Source organism: Myripristis murdjan, chromosome 10 (assembly GCF_902150065.1).
Source record: "Myripristis murdjan chromosome 10, fMyrMur1.1, whole genome shotgun sequence".
In the NCBI taxonomy this organism is placed as follows: domain Eukaryota; kingdom Metazoa; phylum Chordata; class Actinopteri; order Holocentriformes; family Holocentridae; genus Myripristis; species Myripristis murdjan.
The window spans coordinates 16,609,786-16,621,992 of record NC_043989.1 but is presented as its reverse complement, the minus strand read 5'-3'; the positions used below and the strand labels follow the sequence as shown (position 1 = coordinate 16,621,992).

Below are 12,207 nucleotides of genomic sequence, written 5' to 3'. Positions count from 1 at the left end.
TGTATGTGAGGCCACAGCTTTGCGTGTGCCTGTGTCCGTCTGTCTTTGACTGTTTGTCTGCAGCCGTGAGTGCATACAGTACCCTGTCGCATCGCTCCATGCCTGACCTTTCTCTCTAGTGCCTCCCTGGGGTCCCGCTTCTCTGCCAGAGAACCTCGGGTTGCCATGTGTAATGATGATTACCTTCACCTCAGCCATACCCAGCAGGAGAACCCAGATAATAGTAACACACAGAGGAAACCTTCCGTCTTTATACCCTGATGAAAGATGGAGGCTGGATTTGCTCAGCTCAGCATAGTCTTAACTTAAATCAGGCACATGTAATGACTTGAGGGAATTGAGACCCTCTTAGCACTCGTAGACAATTCAGACTAAGTTGACTTCAGTTCCATATGAAGCATATTTTTCTTCCTGTGTTTAGGATGCTATGGAAAGAGAGGAGTGCCCCAGGTGTCATGTCAGTTGTAATGTCTCAGGATACCCAATCAGTGTGAGAGAGAGTGTATGTACAGAATACTGGTGTGTTTTAACAAGGAGAGCAGGCTAGCCCTGGAGCAGTGATCGGCTTCAGGTCTTCCAGGTCCACACAATGACATATACATGCTTACTTTCTCTAGTCTAACGTCCTATGATCCTCAGTAAGACTGTACAATTCCTCCACTTTTTCACCGTCTGCTCCATGTAATCAATACGCATTTAAATGTGGCAGTGTTTCTGTAATAATCATACTCAGTCACCCTTTGTGATTGAATTACACCCCATACCTTGCAGGAACAAAGCCAAAATAATACCTTGTAATTTCATATAATTATCTTTTCTGCTGAACCTTTCACAGCAGCAGTTATATTTTCAGCTCACATAGATCTTTTTTTTTTTTTTTTTTTTTTTTTTTCAAATTTGCACTTATGAGCAAAAAAAAAAAAAAAAAAAAAATTTGGATGAATTGCAGTGCACTGATGGAAGCACAAAACATCCATAAGATCGTGACATTAAATTTAACTATGTGCTAAAGCTTTACTATCAGCTGTAATGCTGTCTCTGACTTAATTAGCTTAACAAACTGTCCTGCTGTTAAAATTATGCTGGCTACTTACAATGTGGCATGACAGGACCTGTCAAGGGACATTGAATATTAATATGAAAGTGTTTTATCATATTGGCAAATTTTTCATTATTACGGAAAGAGTGCACCGATATCCCGTATGTAATAGTATTTTGAAGGCTAATTTTTCTTTTCTTTTCTTTTTTTTTTTTTTTAACTATATCCTACAGGAATCGCCATATGTGATGCTGAAGAAGAACCATGAGCAACTTCAAGGGAATGACAAGTATGAGGGCTACATTGTGGAGTTGGCCGCAGAGATAGCCAAACATGTGGGCTACCACTATAAGCTGAAGATTGTGTCTGATGGCAAGTATGGAGCCAGAGACCCGGAAACCAAAATGTGGAATGGCATGGTGGGGGAACTTGTGTATGGGGTGAGTGCACAGAACTTTATGTGGGATTGTTGAAGCAGGAATATAGCCATCGGTATCTTGTTGTAGGTGCTTTAAGAATAACCTTAGCTTATACAGTCCTGCACTTTTCCCATTAATCCACATATTTCAATAGACCATGGTAGAACATACAATATTCTACCAGATGGATTCCCAATGTGCAAAAACACTAGACTCTGAAAGATGTGCATGCCTTTGTGTTTGTTCATCCCTCAGAAAGCAGATGTAGCTGTGGCTCCTCTGACCATCACCCTTGTCCGTGAAGAAGTGATCGACTTTTCCAAGCCCTTCATGTCCCTTGGCATCTCCATCATGATCAAGAAACCCACCAAATCCAAACCTGGCGTGTTTTCCTTCCTGGACCCGCTGGCTTACGAGATCTGGATGTGCATAGTGTTCGCCTACATTGGCGTCAGTGTTGTTCTGTTCCTCGTCAGTCGCTTCAGCCCGTATGAGTGGCATGCTGAGGACTACGAGGAGGGCGGTGACCCACAGACTCCCACCCAGGCTTCAGCATCCAATGGGGTCCAGCAGACCCAAACAGCGGGTCAGCAGAATACCAACCAGCAGAGCCCGGAGCAGACCAATGAGTTTGGCATTTTCAACTCCCTTTGGTTTTCACTGGGTGCCTTCATGCAGCAGGGCTGTGATATCTCACCACGGTAAGGAGCTAACATTAAGAATAAATTTGAATGCATTGCTCCATCCTTTGAGTCTTTGTTTTTGTTTGACATTACACTGAAAGACACTGAACACTACTTCTATCCCCTCCTGCCTGCCTCACCAACCACTGTGTTGTGTTTGTGCTCAGCTCAGTTGGGTTTTGTTCATTGAAATTGTGTTCTTTTTTGTCAGTTGTCATACAGAGCTAAGATGAAAGTTTGATGAGGAGCAGTGGAGGGAGTTTATAATGTGGTCATGTTACAGAACGTACTGTTTTCTCTCTTGTGCCCTTGTACTTCCTGTGGTGGTTTAAACATGCCATGAACTTCAAGGACAGCGAAAACTTTTGTAATGCAGTTGAAGAGTTGTTGTTAGCTCCTCAGTGAAACTGTAGTCCAAATTCTTTCCATTATCTTTCTATCTATACCAGATTTTTCCGAATCAGAGCACGCATATTTATATATATATGATCAACTTTTTGGACAGATTGAGGCTGTAGGTAAAAGCCAGACACTTGAAGGACCTTTGTGAAGGATCCTGGTTGGGGTATCAAGTGGTGTGTTGTCTCCCCTTGAATGCTCTCATGAGCTGTGGTACGGGACCACTCTCAAAAGGTCACCAATTAAAAATCTCATTAAAGTGTCTGAAATTAGAGACACTGAGGTTGACTTTCTGAGCTTTCCAGAGGGACTAGAGGGTAGAGAGGAGAAGAGAATGTCAGTATTATCACTGTTCGCTCCGGAGCAAAAGACACTTACTAGGTTATGGGTACATGCAGAGCTTTTTGTTTCTTTCAACTTTTGTGCTCATTCACTCTGCATAGCTTAATACATGTGGTGTGGCATTGGACTGTAGCCTAATATCTTGTGGGTTAATGCTGATGTTAAAGAAGCAAGCATGTGATTGCATAAGCTCATGCAAGTAATGGTATGGATATTTGGAGGAATAAAGGTTGGAAACTGAAGATTTGTTAATGCACCATTTACTCATAAATGTTGTTGATGCTGCTATTCCCTTTATAGCATGTAATATCCAAGCTGCATTAATTTAGCAGTTTGGGCAATTGATCAGTGGCCATTGGGAGACGATTAAGGTTGTGTCTGGAGGCTCCCAGGTATGAATAGAATTATGTGAATGTTTAGCACAATGTTGCTGAAAAATAGCAAGGGCACTCAGTCAAGCTGCAATGGGTGGGTGGGTGAAGGTTAAAGAAATTACAGCAGTCTGTAACATTTCAGTTTACCTTTGTATGGCTTTTACTTGGTGACATTTACAAAATGTATTTGCACTGTGCTTATCTTACACAAGAATCACTAGGGAGAAAATCTCTGCACCTACAGCTGCATGTAGGTGCTCAGTAGGACATAAAGTAGCGACTGTATCCCCGCTCTCACTGGCCTTCACCTGACATTTACCATTTTCTGCCTGGAGACTGGACTGTGTGCCCTCATGGGAGAATAAAGCATATAGTACAAATGTTCTTCTCTTACAGCTAGAACATGCATCTGCAATAACTATTGATTTCTCTGTATGCCTTACAGGGAGATATTTTTACCATGCTTCCACAAATGGACCTTTCCCGTGGTTTCTCTTTGTGTGCTTTTGTGTGTGCACGTCTATTTGTGTGTGTTTGTGACCGAACACCCATGGGTGGGCATGCTTGTAGTTGTTTTTGTTCTGCTGGGCAGAAGCAAATCTCAGTATTGCAGGGTTTTGCACCCTGCCTTAACTGTTTAAGAGGATGAAGCATTCTGATTGTTGCTGCACATGACTTGCTGCAGCATCACTACTGTGTTGACACCACCATATTGACTTCCAAATTCACAACCAAAGCAAATAATCACAGTGCCTGCCACCACTATTTAAGAGACTTTACTTTCCTAGTGTCAATTAAAATTCCTCTCACATTTTGCTGTCAGTTGTAATCCTTATGTCAGGATGGACAGGCTGTAATATCATTGTTTGCACAGTGATAAAAAGATGGCACACAGTCACAGTCTTGCCTCCCAGGCAATCAGGAGCATTTTCTTTTTAAAGCGGAGGTAGTTTGGGATAGCTCACTCACCCTGAAATACCAAAAAAAAAAGAAAAAAAAAAAAGAAGAAAAGCTTTTGCACTTTTATCTATTGAGATTTTCACCAGAATACAGAGTCATGAATAAGACATAGCTGTTTTGAGTGGTGTCAGTGATGCTGCTGGCAGAGTGAGGGTCACATCCTCCAAGCACCTCAGTCATTTTTTTTTTTAAATATCTGTCATTTTCATCTGATGTCAGGTGAGACAATTGCTTCTTCATGGTTGCTTGCTGTGGTTATAATGTAACCCCGCTTTGGGATTCAGCGTAACACCCCAGTTGTTCATGGTTAGCCCGTGCAGCTGTCCACAGTGTAGGGTTCAGCATGGTGGAGTGAGCTCTGTTGTGCCTTGACAGGCAACATTGTGAATGTTTCACCCCTCTGCAAACTACCCTTAAGGAATCATTTCTCGCCAGGAAATTTGGGTGACCTAGTTGCTCTTGTTAGCGCAGCGGGAAATCATACTTGTCGCTGTTTGTTGTTGCTGGGAGGGTGGGTTGGCTGTGTGTCTCTTAAAGCATTGTGAATTCCACCACTAACATTAAGAGATAAGCTGTGTTCATGCTAATGTGTTGTCAGGTGAAGTTTAGCTGTAGGCAACAGTGGTTGGTTGTTTTCTGTTGGTAGGACTGTACACATAATAATTCATAATAACAAGGTGTTTTGAGCTAGTGGGATTTGGCTAAAAAGATGAAAAGATGAAACATACAGTATTTAACAGATATAAGACGAAAAATCTATCTTGATGTATATAATATGTATTGAGGCTGATTTTTGATCATGATCAAGGCATGTAGAGCTATCTAAGCAATTTGCATGCATTTCTACCACATTTATAACCTGTATCTGTCTATTCTGATTTTACCCATTCTCAGGCTTGATTTTAGGCTTTGTTTTTGTGGAATATGGCTTCCTAGACGAATCGACCCATTACGCGTGCTCACTGGAATCAATGGATAAATGAGGGGGAAAAAAACAATAAAAACAAAACAACAAAACAAAACGAGAGAGACAGAGAGAGAGAAAAGAAAGGAAAATGTGTCACGTTTAAAGAGGCGCAGATTAATTAATGTCTACATGTGTGCAAATCTGTTTCTGCATTTCTGTAAAGCCAGGTTGTCCAAAAAACTAAAGCTTTTGCCGTTTCTATTTTCTGTATATGCCAGGTAATGATTCCAAAATGACTATAAACTGCAAAATATTCAAGGGTTGGGGTTAGTCGAGGCTTGCCTGCCTAAAGCTTTGCAGACAAATGCGATTACAAGTGTTAAAAATGTTAACACTGGTATCATAGACAAATCTAACCCAAGAATCTTGTGCTGAGAAAAAAAGAAAATGTCCGTGATATAGATATAGAACCTGAACATAAAAGGGTTAAAAAAAAAAAAAAAAAAAAAAAAAACTGTAGAGGACATTCTGTTTTTGTTTAGGGTAGTTGCTGGCATTTCTGAGCAGGTGCTTGAAAGCCAATCATCATTTTGCCTTTATCACTTATATGTGAGAACAGAATGTTCTAGAGAGGTGCGTTCAGCTCCAAGCACTTTACTCTTTCTGCATCTCCATTTAATCAGAGACAAAAGGCCAAGGAACAACATTAACGATCCACTGTGTCCCGGATTAATCAGTAGGCATGTTTAATTTCCCTGCTTGCCTGTGTGTGTGTGTGTGTGTGTGTGTGTGTGCGTGTGTGTGTGCGTGCGTGCGTGCGCACACACATATTCTATAAAAAGGCAGCGCTTTTTGTCATTTTCATTTTCTTTGTCTACTGCCTAATAGTATCTGATTGGCTCGGTCTAAAGGTATCATGCCCCATTGCTTCCAGGATTACAGACAAGACTTTACGTGCGTTAGTGTGTATGTGTGTGTGTGTGTGTGTGTCTGTGCACTCATATATCTGGGTGCGCATAAAGACATGCATGCTTCTGTGAATTGGTGTGATGTGTGATGTCCACAGTATGTAAGTGTGTGTGTGTGTGTGTGTGTGTGTGTGTGTGTGTGTGTGTGTATGACACTCTGGAGCCCTGCTATTTATTCTCTATGAGACTTTGTTTACTGTGCTCTTTCTAAATGTCAGCACTGTCACTCAGGGCCTCCCATAAGCCCTGGTCCGTGCTGTAGGGCCCTCCCTGTGTTTATCTCTGCAGACAGGTGGACTCGCCGCTGACCACCATCCACCCCACCCCCACCCCCCCAAACTTGATCCGTCCATCCATCCACCCATTTTTACCTCCTCTCCTGTCACTCCTTCTGTCATCCTCCACTACCCCCCCCTTCTACTTTGTCCTCTTCACTCCTCTGTTCTGCTCATCCTGCCGATCCGTTATAGATCTCTCTCTCTCTCTCTCCGTCTCCTAGTGGATGTGTTAAGTTATGAATTCATCGTGTGTGGCATTTCCCCTCTCAACTCATGGCTGCACTGATGCTCTCTGTTTTGCCTGGGCTCACTCTCTTTTGTGAGAATGTTACCTTTCCACACATCACTGTGCCAAACTCACACACACACACACACACTCACACACACAAACGCACGTATAGACACATAGAAAGGTTATATCATTCTCACAGCGGTAAATGTGCTGAACGGCACATGTCAAAACAGCCGGCCCTATTATTTTCTATGTACAACCCCACACCGGCGGAGGCTAGATGCGCCACCCTGCGCCACTTCACACCACTGTCCTATTTCCAGCCTCGCTATCCCTGAAAAAGTGACGCGCGCCATATGATGTGCCACGGCGCTGCAGCACCAGTGTTTTTTCAGCATAACGGTATAACGCATGCCTGCTGTTAATTGTTTTTTCTAATATTGCAAATTTGTTTTCCATATGCTTGTGCAATGCATTCATGTAGGCATACACTTTTGAGGCGTTTCCTCTTCACAGTGGCTGTGTTGCCACCATTACATGATACTGGACTGAAATAAATCAGCTCTGTCACTCACACCCCTACCTGCCACAACAGCAATTTCTCAGCCCGGCGGTCAAAATCATTCAATAATGAATAATATATCTGGTTTATTATGGCAACCTGAGGTGGGGTTTTTTTCATGTTTTTTCTCTTGGGCGATTCAAGCAAATAAGAGGGAAATTTTCAATAATTTATTTAACTCGAGAAATATTTTTGATTACATACATTTTTGTGAGGACTCCTTTTTGCTAGTCAGTAGTATAAATACATATTATTTGATGCTACACTTGATCATACACTATTTTAAAACTCATTGTCGACATTGACATTGGTGACATGACATTGTCAGCTGATAGACAGAGTTACGATATGACTGGTGGTGGCGCTACTTTTTTTCTCTCTTTTTCCATTATTTTGTCCTTTTTTATACTGTCTGTGTGAGTTTGTATTTATTTTAAAATGCTCACACTGGTTCACAACAGGTATTTCTGTTGCCTTTGTCCAGAATTTGACCTGTCCATCCATGTGGCAGCTCTTTGAAATAACGTCTGTGTTCGCTACAGTTAAAGGATAGGTTTTGGTTTTTTGAAGTCTATTCCTTTTATTCTAGTCATGGGCAATGTCAAGCAATGGTTACATTTTTGCCTTGATCCATTCAGAGCACCGTACCAGAGGCGCAGCATGAGCTCACGAACAGCTCCAAGTACAGCTCAGTTCAAGTCTATGGGGCCAATCAATCATCTTTCAGTGCAAAAACCCACTATACTTTGTAGGCAAAGATAATATAGTGCTATAGAAGATTCACTTTACAAAACTGAGCAGTAGTTTAAAGTATTCAGGTTTCCATCCAAATGTATCACAAATTTTAACCAAATTCTCTGAAAATTGGCAAAAGAAAATGCAAAGAAATGTTGTAATGAAAGTAATGATTTCCATCATTTATGCCATGGGAAGAGTCATTGACTGTTGCGATCAGATGCAATCTGCTGTATGTGCCAAGTAGACTAGATTGCCCCATGGATGGTGTTTTTATTATAGATCTTGGTTTCATTATAGATTGAAAAATTGAAAATGTGCATAAAAGCAGGTGGAACCCCCCCTAGTGTTGCTAAATTCCCTCTTTGCTTGGATAATTGGCGTGGCATTTTAATAGCTTCCTCAACAGCAAGCTGGCAGGCCTAACCAGGGCTTACCAGGGGGTATCTCTCCGTCACGCCAATTACTCTAACAACAAAGGAATTTGGCAACAATACCACCCGATTTTGTAAAGTGAACCGTCAGTAGCACCATGTTATCTTTGCTTACAAAGTATCGTGGTTTTTTTTTAATTGAGCTGTACTTGTTCAGCTCACGCTGCTCCTCTGGTACGGCACCCTGGATGGATCAAGGTGAAGATGTAACGATTGCTTGACATTGCCTGTGACTGGAATAAAGGGAATAGACTTCAAAAAACCCAAACCTATCCTTTAAATATACATATTTGATTTATGCAAGATGGGTATTGAACATTTCTTTCCCAGGAAAAAAATATGTTCCCAGTGAAGCTAATTTTTAATGTAGTCTGGTCTGTCTCTTGCATGTCTGCGGTGTGATGTATGAGCTGATGCGTTCACTATACTGTAGCCATTCCTGTGCTCTTAGGCAGCTGGAATCAGTAAAATACCACAGCATATCATTACCGTTATTGTTATTATCACATTCAAAGCCTCTCTTTGCCAATCCGATAGTCACCACTGATTGCTGTGTTAATAAATTCTGAAATTAGATTTTGTCACATACCACTGAATTACATAATTAGAGTGTTAGATAGTGAGTTGCTGGTACACATCATTGCTGTGGGGGCTCAAGACTCAATAAGAAGAAATGATTTATTCATAAAGAGACGGTTCAGTTTAGTTCATGGCATCACTTACTGCATGTTTCATTTATCTGGAAATCACATGAAAGAGACTTTTGATCACGCATACACGCAGACTCACCGGCACAGACAGTAACGAACACATACACACAGAGGATTACATTTGGGTATCACACTCACACACAGAAAAGGATACCATCCCCTCAGAGGCAGATACTATGTCAAATCTGCATTTAAAACACAGTCACACATGTGTTTCCGGCCGAGAGGGCTTTGATGTAATGGAGCTGTGACAGTATATGAATATCTTCCCTGTGAGCATGAATTATACACCAGTCTGAGACCACATGGGAAATCTACCGACCCGAGTAAACATTGCCATTAGATTGACTGGAAAGATGTGCATTGTGATGCTTATAGGCTTATCAGTCGGCCCTATAACTCACGCACAGCTTCCAACTCATGCTGTTGCAGAGCTTTCCCTGTGCAACGGCATGCTTCTCCTACCATAGAGGTGTTTGGCCTTACAGAAAGAGAGTGAAACAGACAGAAAGGGAGAGAGAGAGAGAGAGAGAGAGAGAGAGAGAGAAAGGAGGAGGAGGAGTGAGATGACTAAGTCTCTCTCAGCTCATCTGTACTGTTTGGAGTGCAGAGTGTGCTACCATGGCAACCCTAAAGAGACACAGATTTTTCTTCCAGAGTGGTGCAGCTTCACATAAAGTGTCTGTGTCTTTGCAATTGTACCTTTGTGCAAACACACTTCCTCTCTTTACGTTTATCTATATGTACATCTAGTCACCATGTGTGTTTTAAAGCAGCGTGTGTGTGTGTGTGTGTGAGACATTGATTTTCAGCTAACAATTGTGATGTATCTCTGCGTCTGGATTCGTGTTTTCCTGGTGCAGTGACTAAAGGCTGTGTGTATGTGTGTGGGCGTGTAGCAAGCACTCTCACAGCCCACCAATGGATCACCAAAGTATTGCACTGACTTATCTCAGGTTACATGAGGCCAAGACAGTCGCCATGTTATCATTCAGCTAACAAGTTGTGAGGAACACTTGCATGTGTGTGGAGCCGCGGATACAGTGATTGCAGTCATATCTCTCGCACATCGATTCCCCTGCACCAAGACTCATTACAGACAGAAAATGGAATAGATGGAAGATTGAGTAACCGCATGTGTCCATACATGTGTGCATGTACATGTGTGTGTTCATGCCTCATAAAAAAAAAAAACACGCCGTATACTATACCATATAGCTGCCGCTCAAATGATTTGCTTTTTTTTTTTTTTTTTTAATGAAAATAGCATGCATTAAACAATTACATAGCATTTTTACGCCATAATGCTTTTGTGGAATTTTCCATAACATACTTGAATGAGTGTAATTGCCAGCCTTTGGTGTGGTTGCTGTAGGCTGGTAACAACATTATCATAATGTTCTCATTTCAGCTCAATAGCATGGTAATACTGACCTTTTGTGGGAGAGGGAGAAAGAAAGAGAGACAGAGAGGGAGATGGAGAGAGAGATTGTTTAAGCTTTAACAAGCCATTATTTTGCTCAGTGCTTAAAGCTTGCATGTTTGTTTAGCCTTGAAGTTGAAAGAACTGTGAACATAATCTGCAGCCTAACAATCATGAACCCAATGAAGCAAGCAAAAAATGTAATAAAATAAATAGATACATTTAAAAAAAAAAAAAAAAAAAAAAAAAAAAAAAGCCTACCTCTTTGTAGTGACATTGGCCACAATATATTCTCATCCCCCATCGCCTCATTTAGTAATACTGAGACAGAGAGAGACAGAATGAAGAGGCGGACAGGTAGAAGCACACTAAGCATCACGTAAGTGCATTTTCATAAGTGCCCGTTGTTTTCAGTGGCCCAGTGTGCACTAAAAGCATCAAGTGGCACATCCAACCAATTTCTGCTCCCAGCTTAGTTCAATTTTGGGGCATCAGTGGAGGACCAAAATTGCCCTTTTGCATAAGGTTCTGAAGCCACAATGACTATTGACCTTTCTGGAGGCAAAATGACATACAAAGGTTATATATTTTCTCGTTAATTATCTTCATATGCCCATATTACAGCACACTTGTTTAGCAGGGTGTTTTTGTCAAGTGCCGCAGGTAGAAAAATTATGTACTTCGATCGTAGAGTTTCTTTTATATCAGACACAAACAGGTTTATTCCTACCTTACATGTTTCGGCGGCAATGCTTCCACCTTCATTAGAGGTGTCAGAGGAATAAAGCTGTTTGTGTCTGATATAAAAGAAACTCTACGATCTATGTAAAGTTCAGACACTATGAATCTACATGGACTAAAATTATGTACTGATAAAGATTTTCAGCATCCTAAAACAGCACAAGCACCAAGTCATCTATGAGGAAATGGCAGCAGATGAAATGAGAGGGCTATTTGACTAGTGGAGCATAGTTGTTAGGATGTATGGACAAAATATGAGCACTATAACTTAACTTAGCTTGTCCTACATGGTATCAAAATCAGACTGTAACATCCTATCACGGTGGAGAATTGCTTCAAATTTTCTGCTTGCACTTTGCCATAGAAATTGTAAAATATGCGAGTCAAATGTCACGCCTCAGTTATCACAGCCAGTGTGCTCAGACCTTCAAATGACTAAAGCGACTTCTCTGAGAGAGACAGAGTACATGGCCATAGCCACAACCTAACCCCTTTCAATTTCACTGCCACTGTGGTCTCAGACAAAAATATAGATGCCTATAGAGACGTTTGTGTGGTATATCCTTGTGGAGATGACTAATAGCGTACCCCTTGTCTTTGTTGTCATATTTTGTCAAGGAAAACACATTTTTTCCATTATCATGGCTTGGAAATAATAGGTGGGTCAAGAAACATAAGATACAGTTACTTACTTATCTGAAAATAGACAATTGTACATTTGTTTGGTTTAATGTGTAGAGGGCGAAGGCACAAAAAGACACGGGCATACATTACCACCTTTATTTCTGTAGTGTTGTTACATTGACTGCTGTGATCTTGATATAAACAATGCTCTGGTGTTTTTGTCCCACCTCTGTCATCATTGTTACATCTAGGGAGCTGTGGTTGCTAAGGTCATTTCCTGCAATTCACCACACCAGTGTTCAGTTAGTCAGCACACACTCATTAACACTTAAGACCCTTTGTTAGCACACTGAGTGTGTGTGCTTCTGGTCGTCTGC

General features: G+C 41.3%; 1 protein-coding gene across 3 annotated transcripts in view; it reads left to right on the top strand.

The window, feature by feature from the left end:
- gria1a (glutamate receptor, ionotropic, AMPA 1a) overlaps nt 1-12,207 on the top strand; it is a 59,605-nt gene that overhangs the window by 33,574 nt on the left and 13,824 nt on the right. Inside the window, exons 8-10 of one of the 3 annotated variants that reach the window (XM_030062120.1) lie at nt 1,273-1,479; nt 1,714-2,004; nt 2,077-2,159. In XM_030062120.1, the coding sequence (XP_029917980.1) occupies nt 1,273-1,479; nt 1,714-2,004; nt 2,077-2,159 (581 nt within the window). Of the gene's footprint in view, nt 1-1,272; nt 1,480-1,713; nt 2,160-12,207 lie in introns of all 3 variants that reach the window. The other 2 variants (XM_030062121.1, XM_030062119.1) reach the window with 2 other exon arrangements.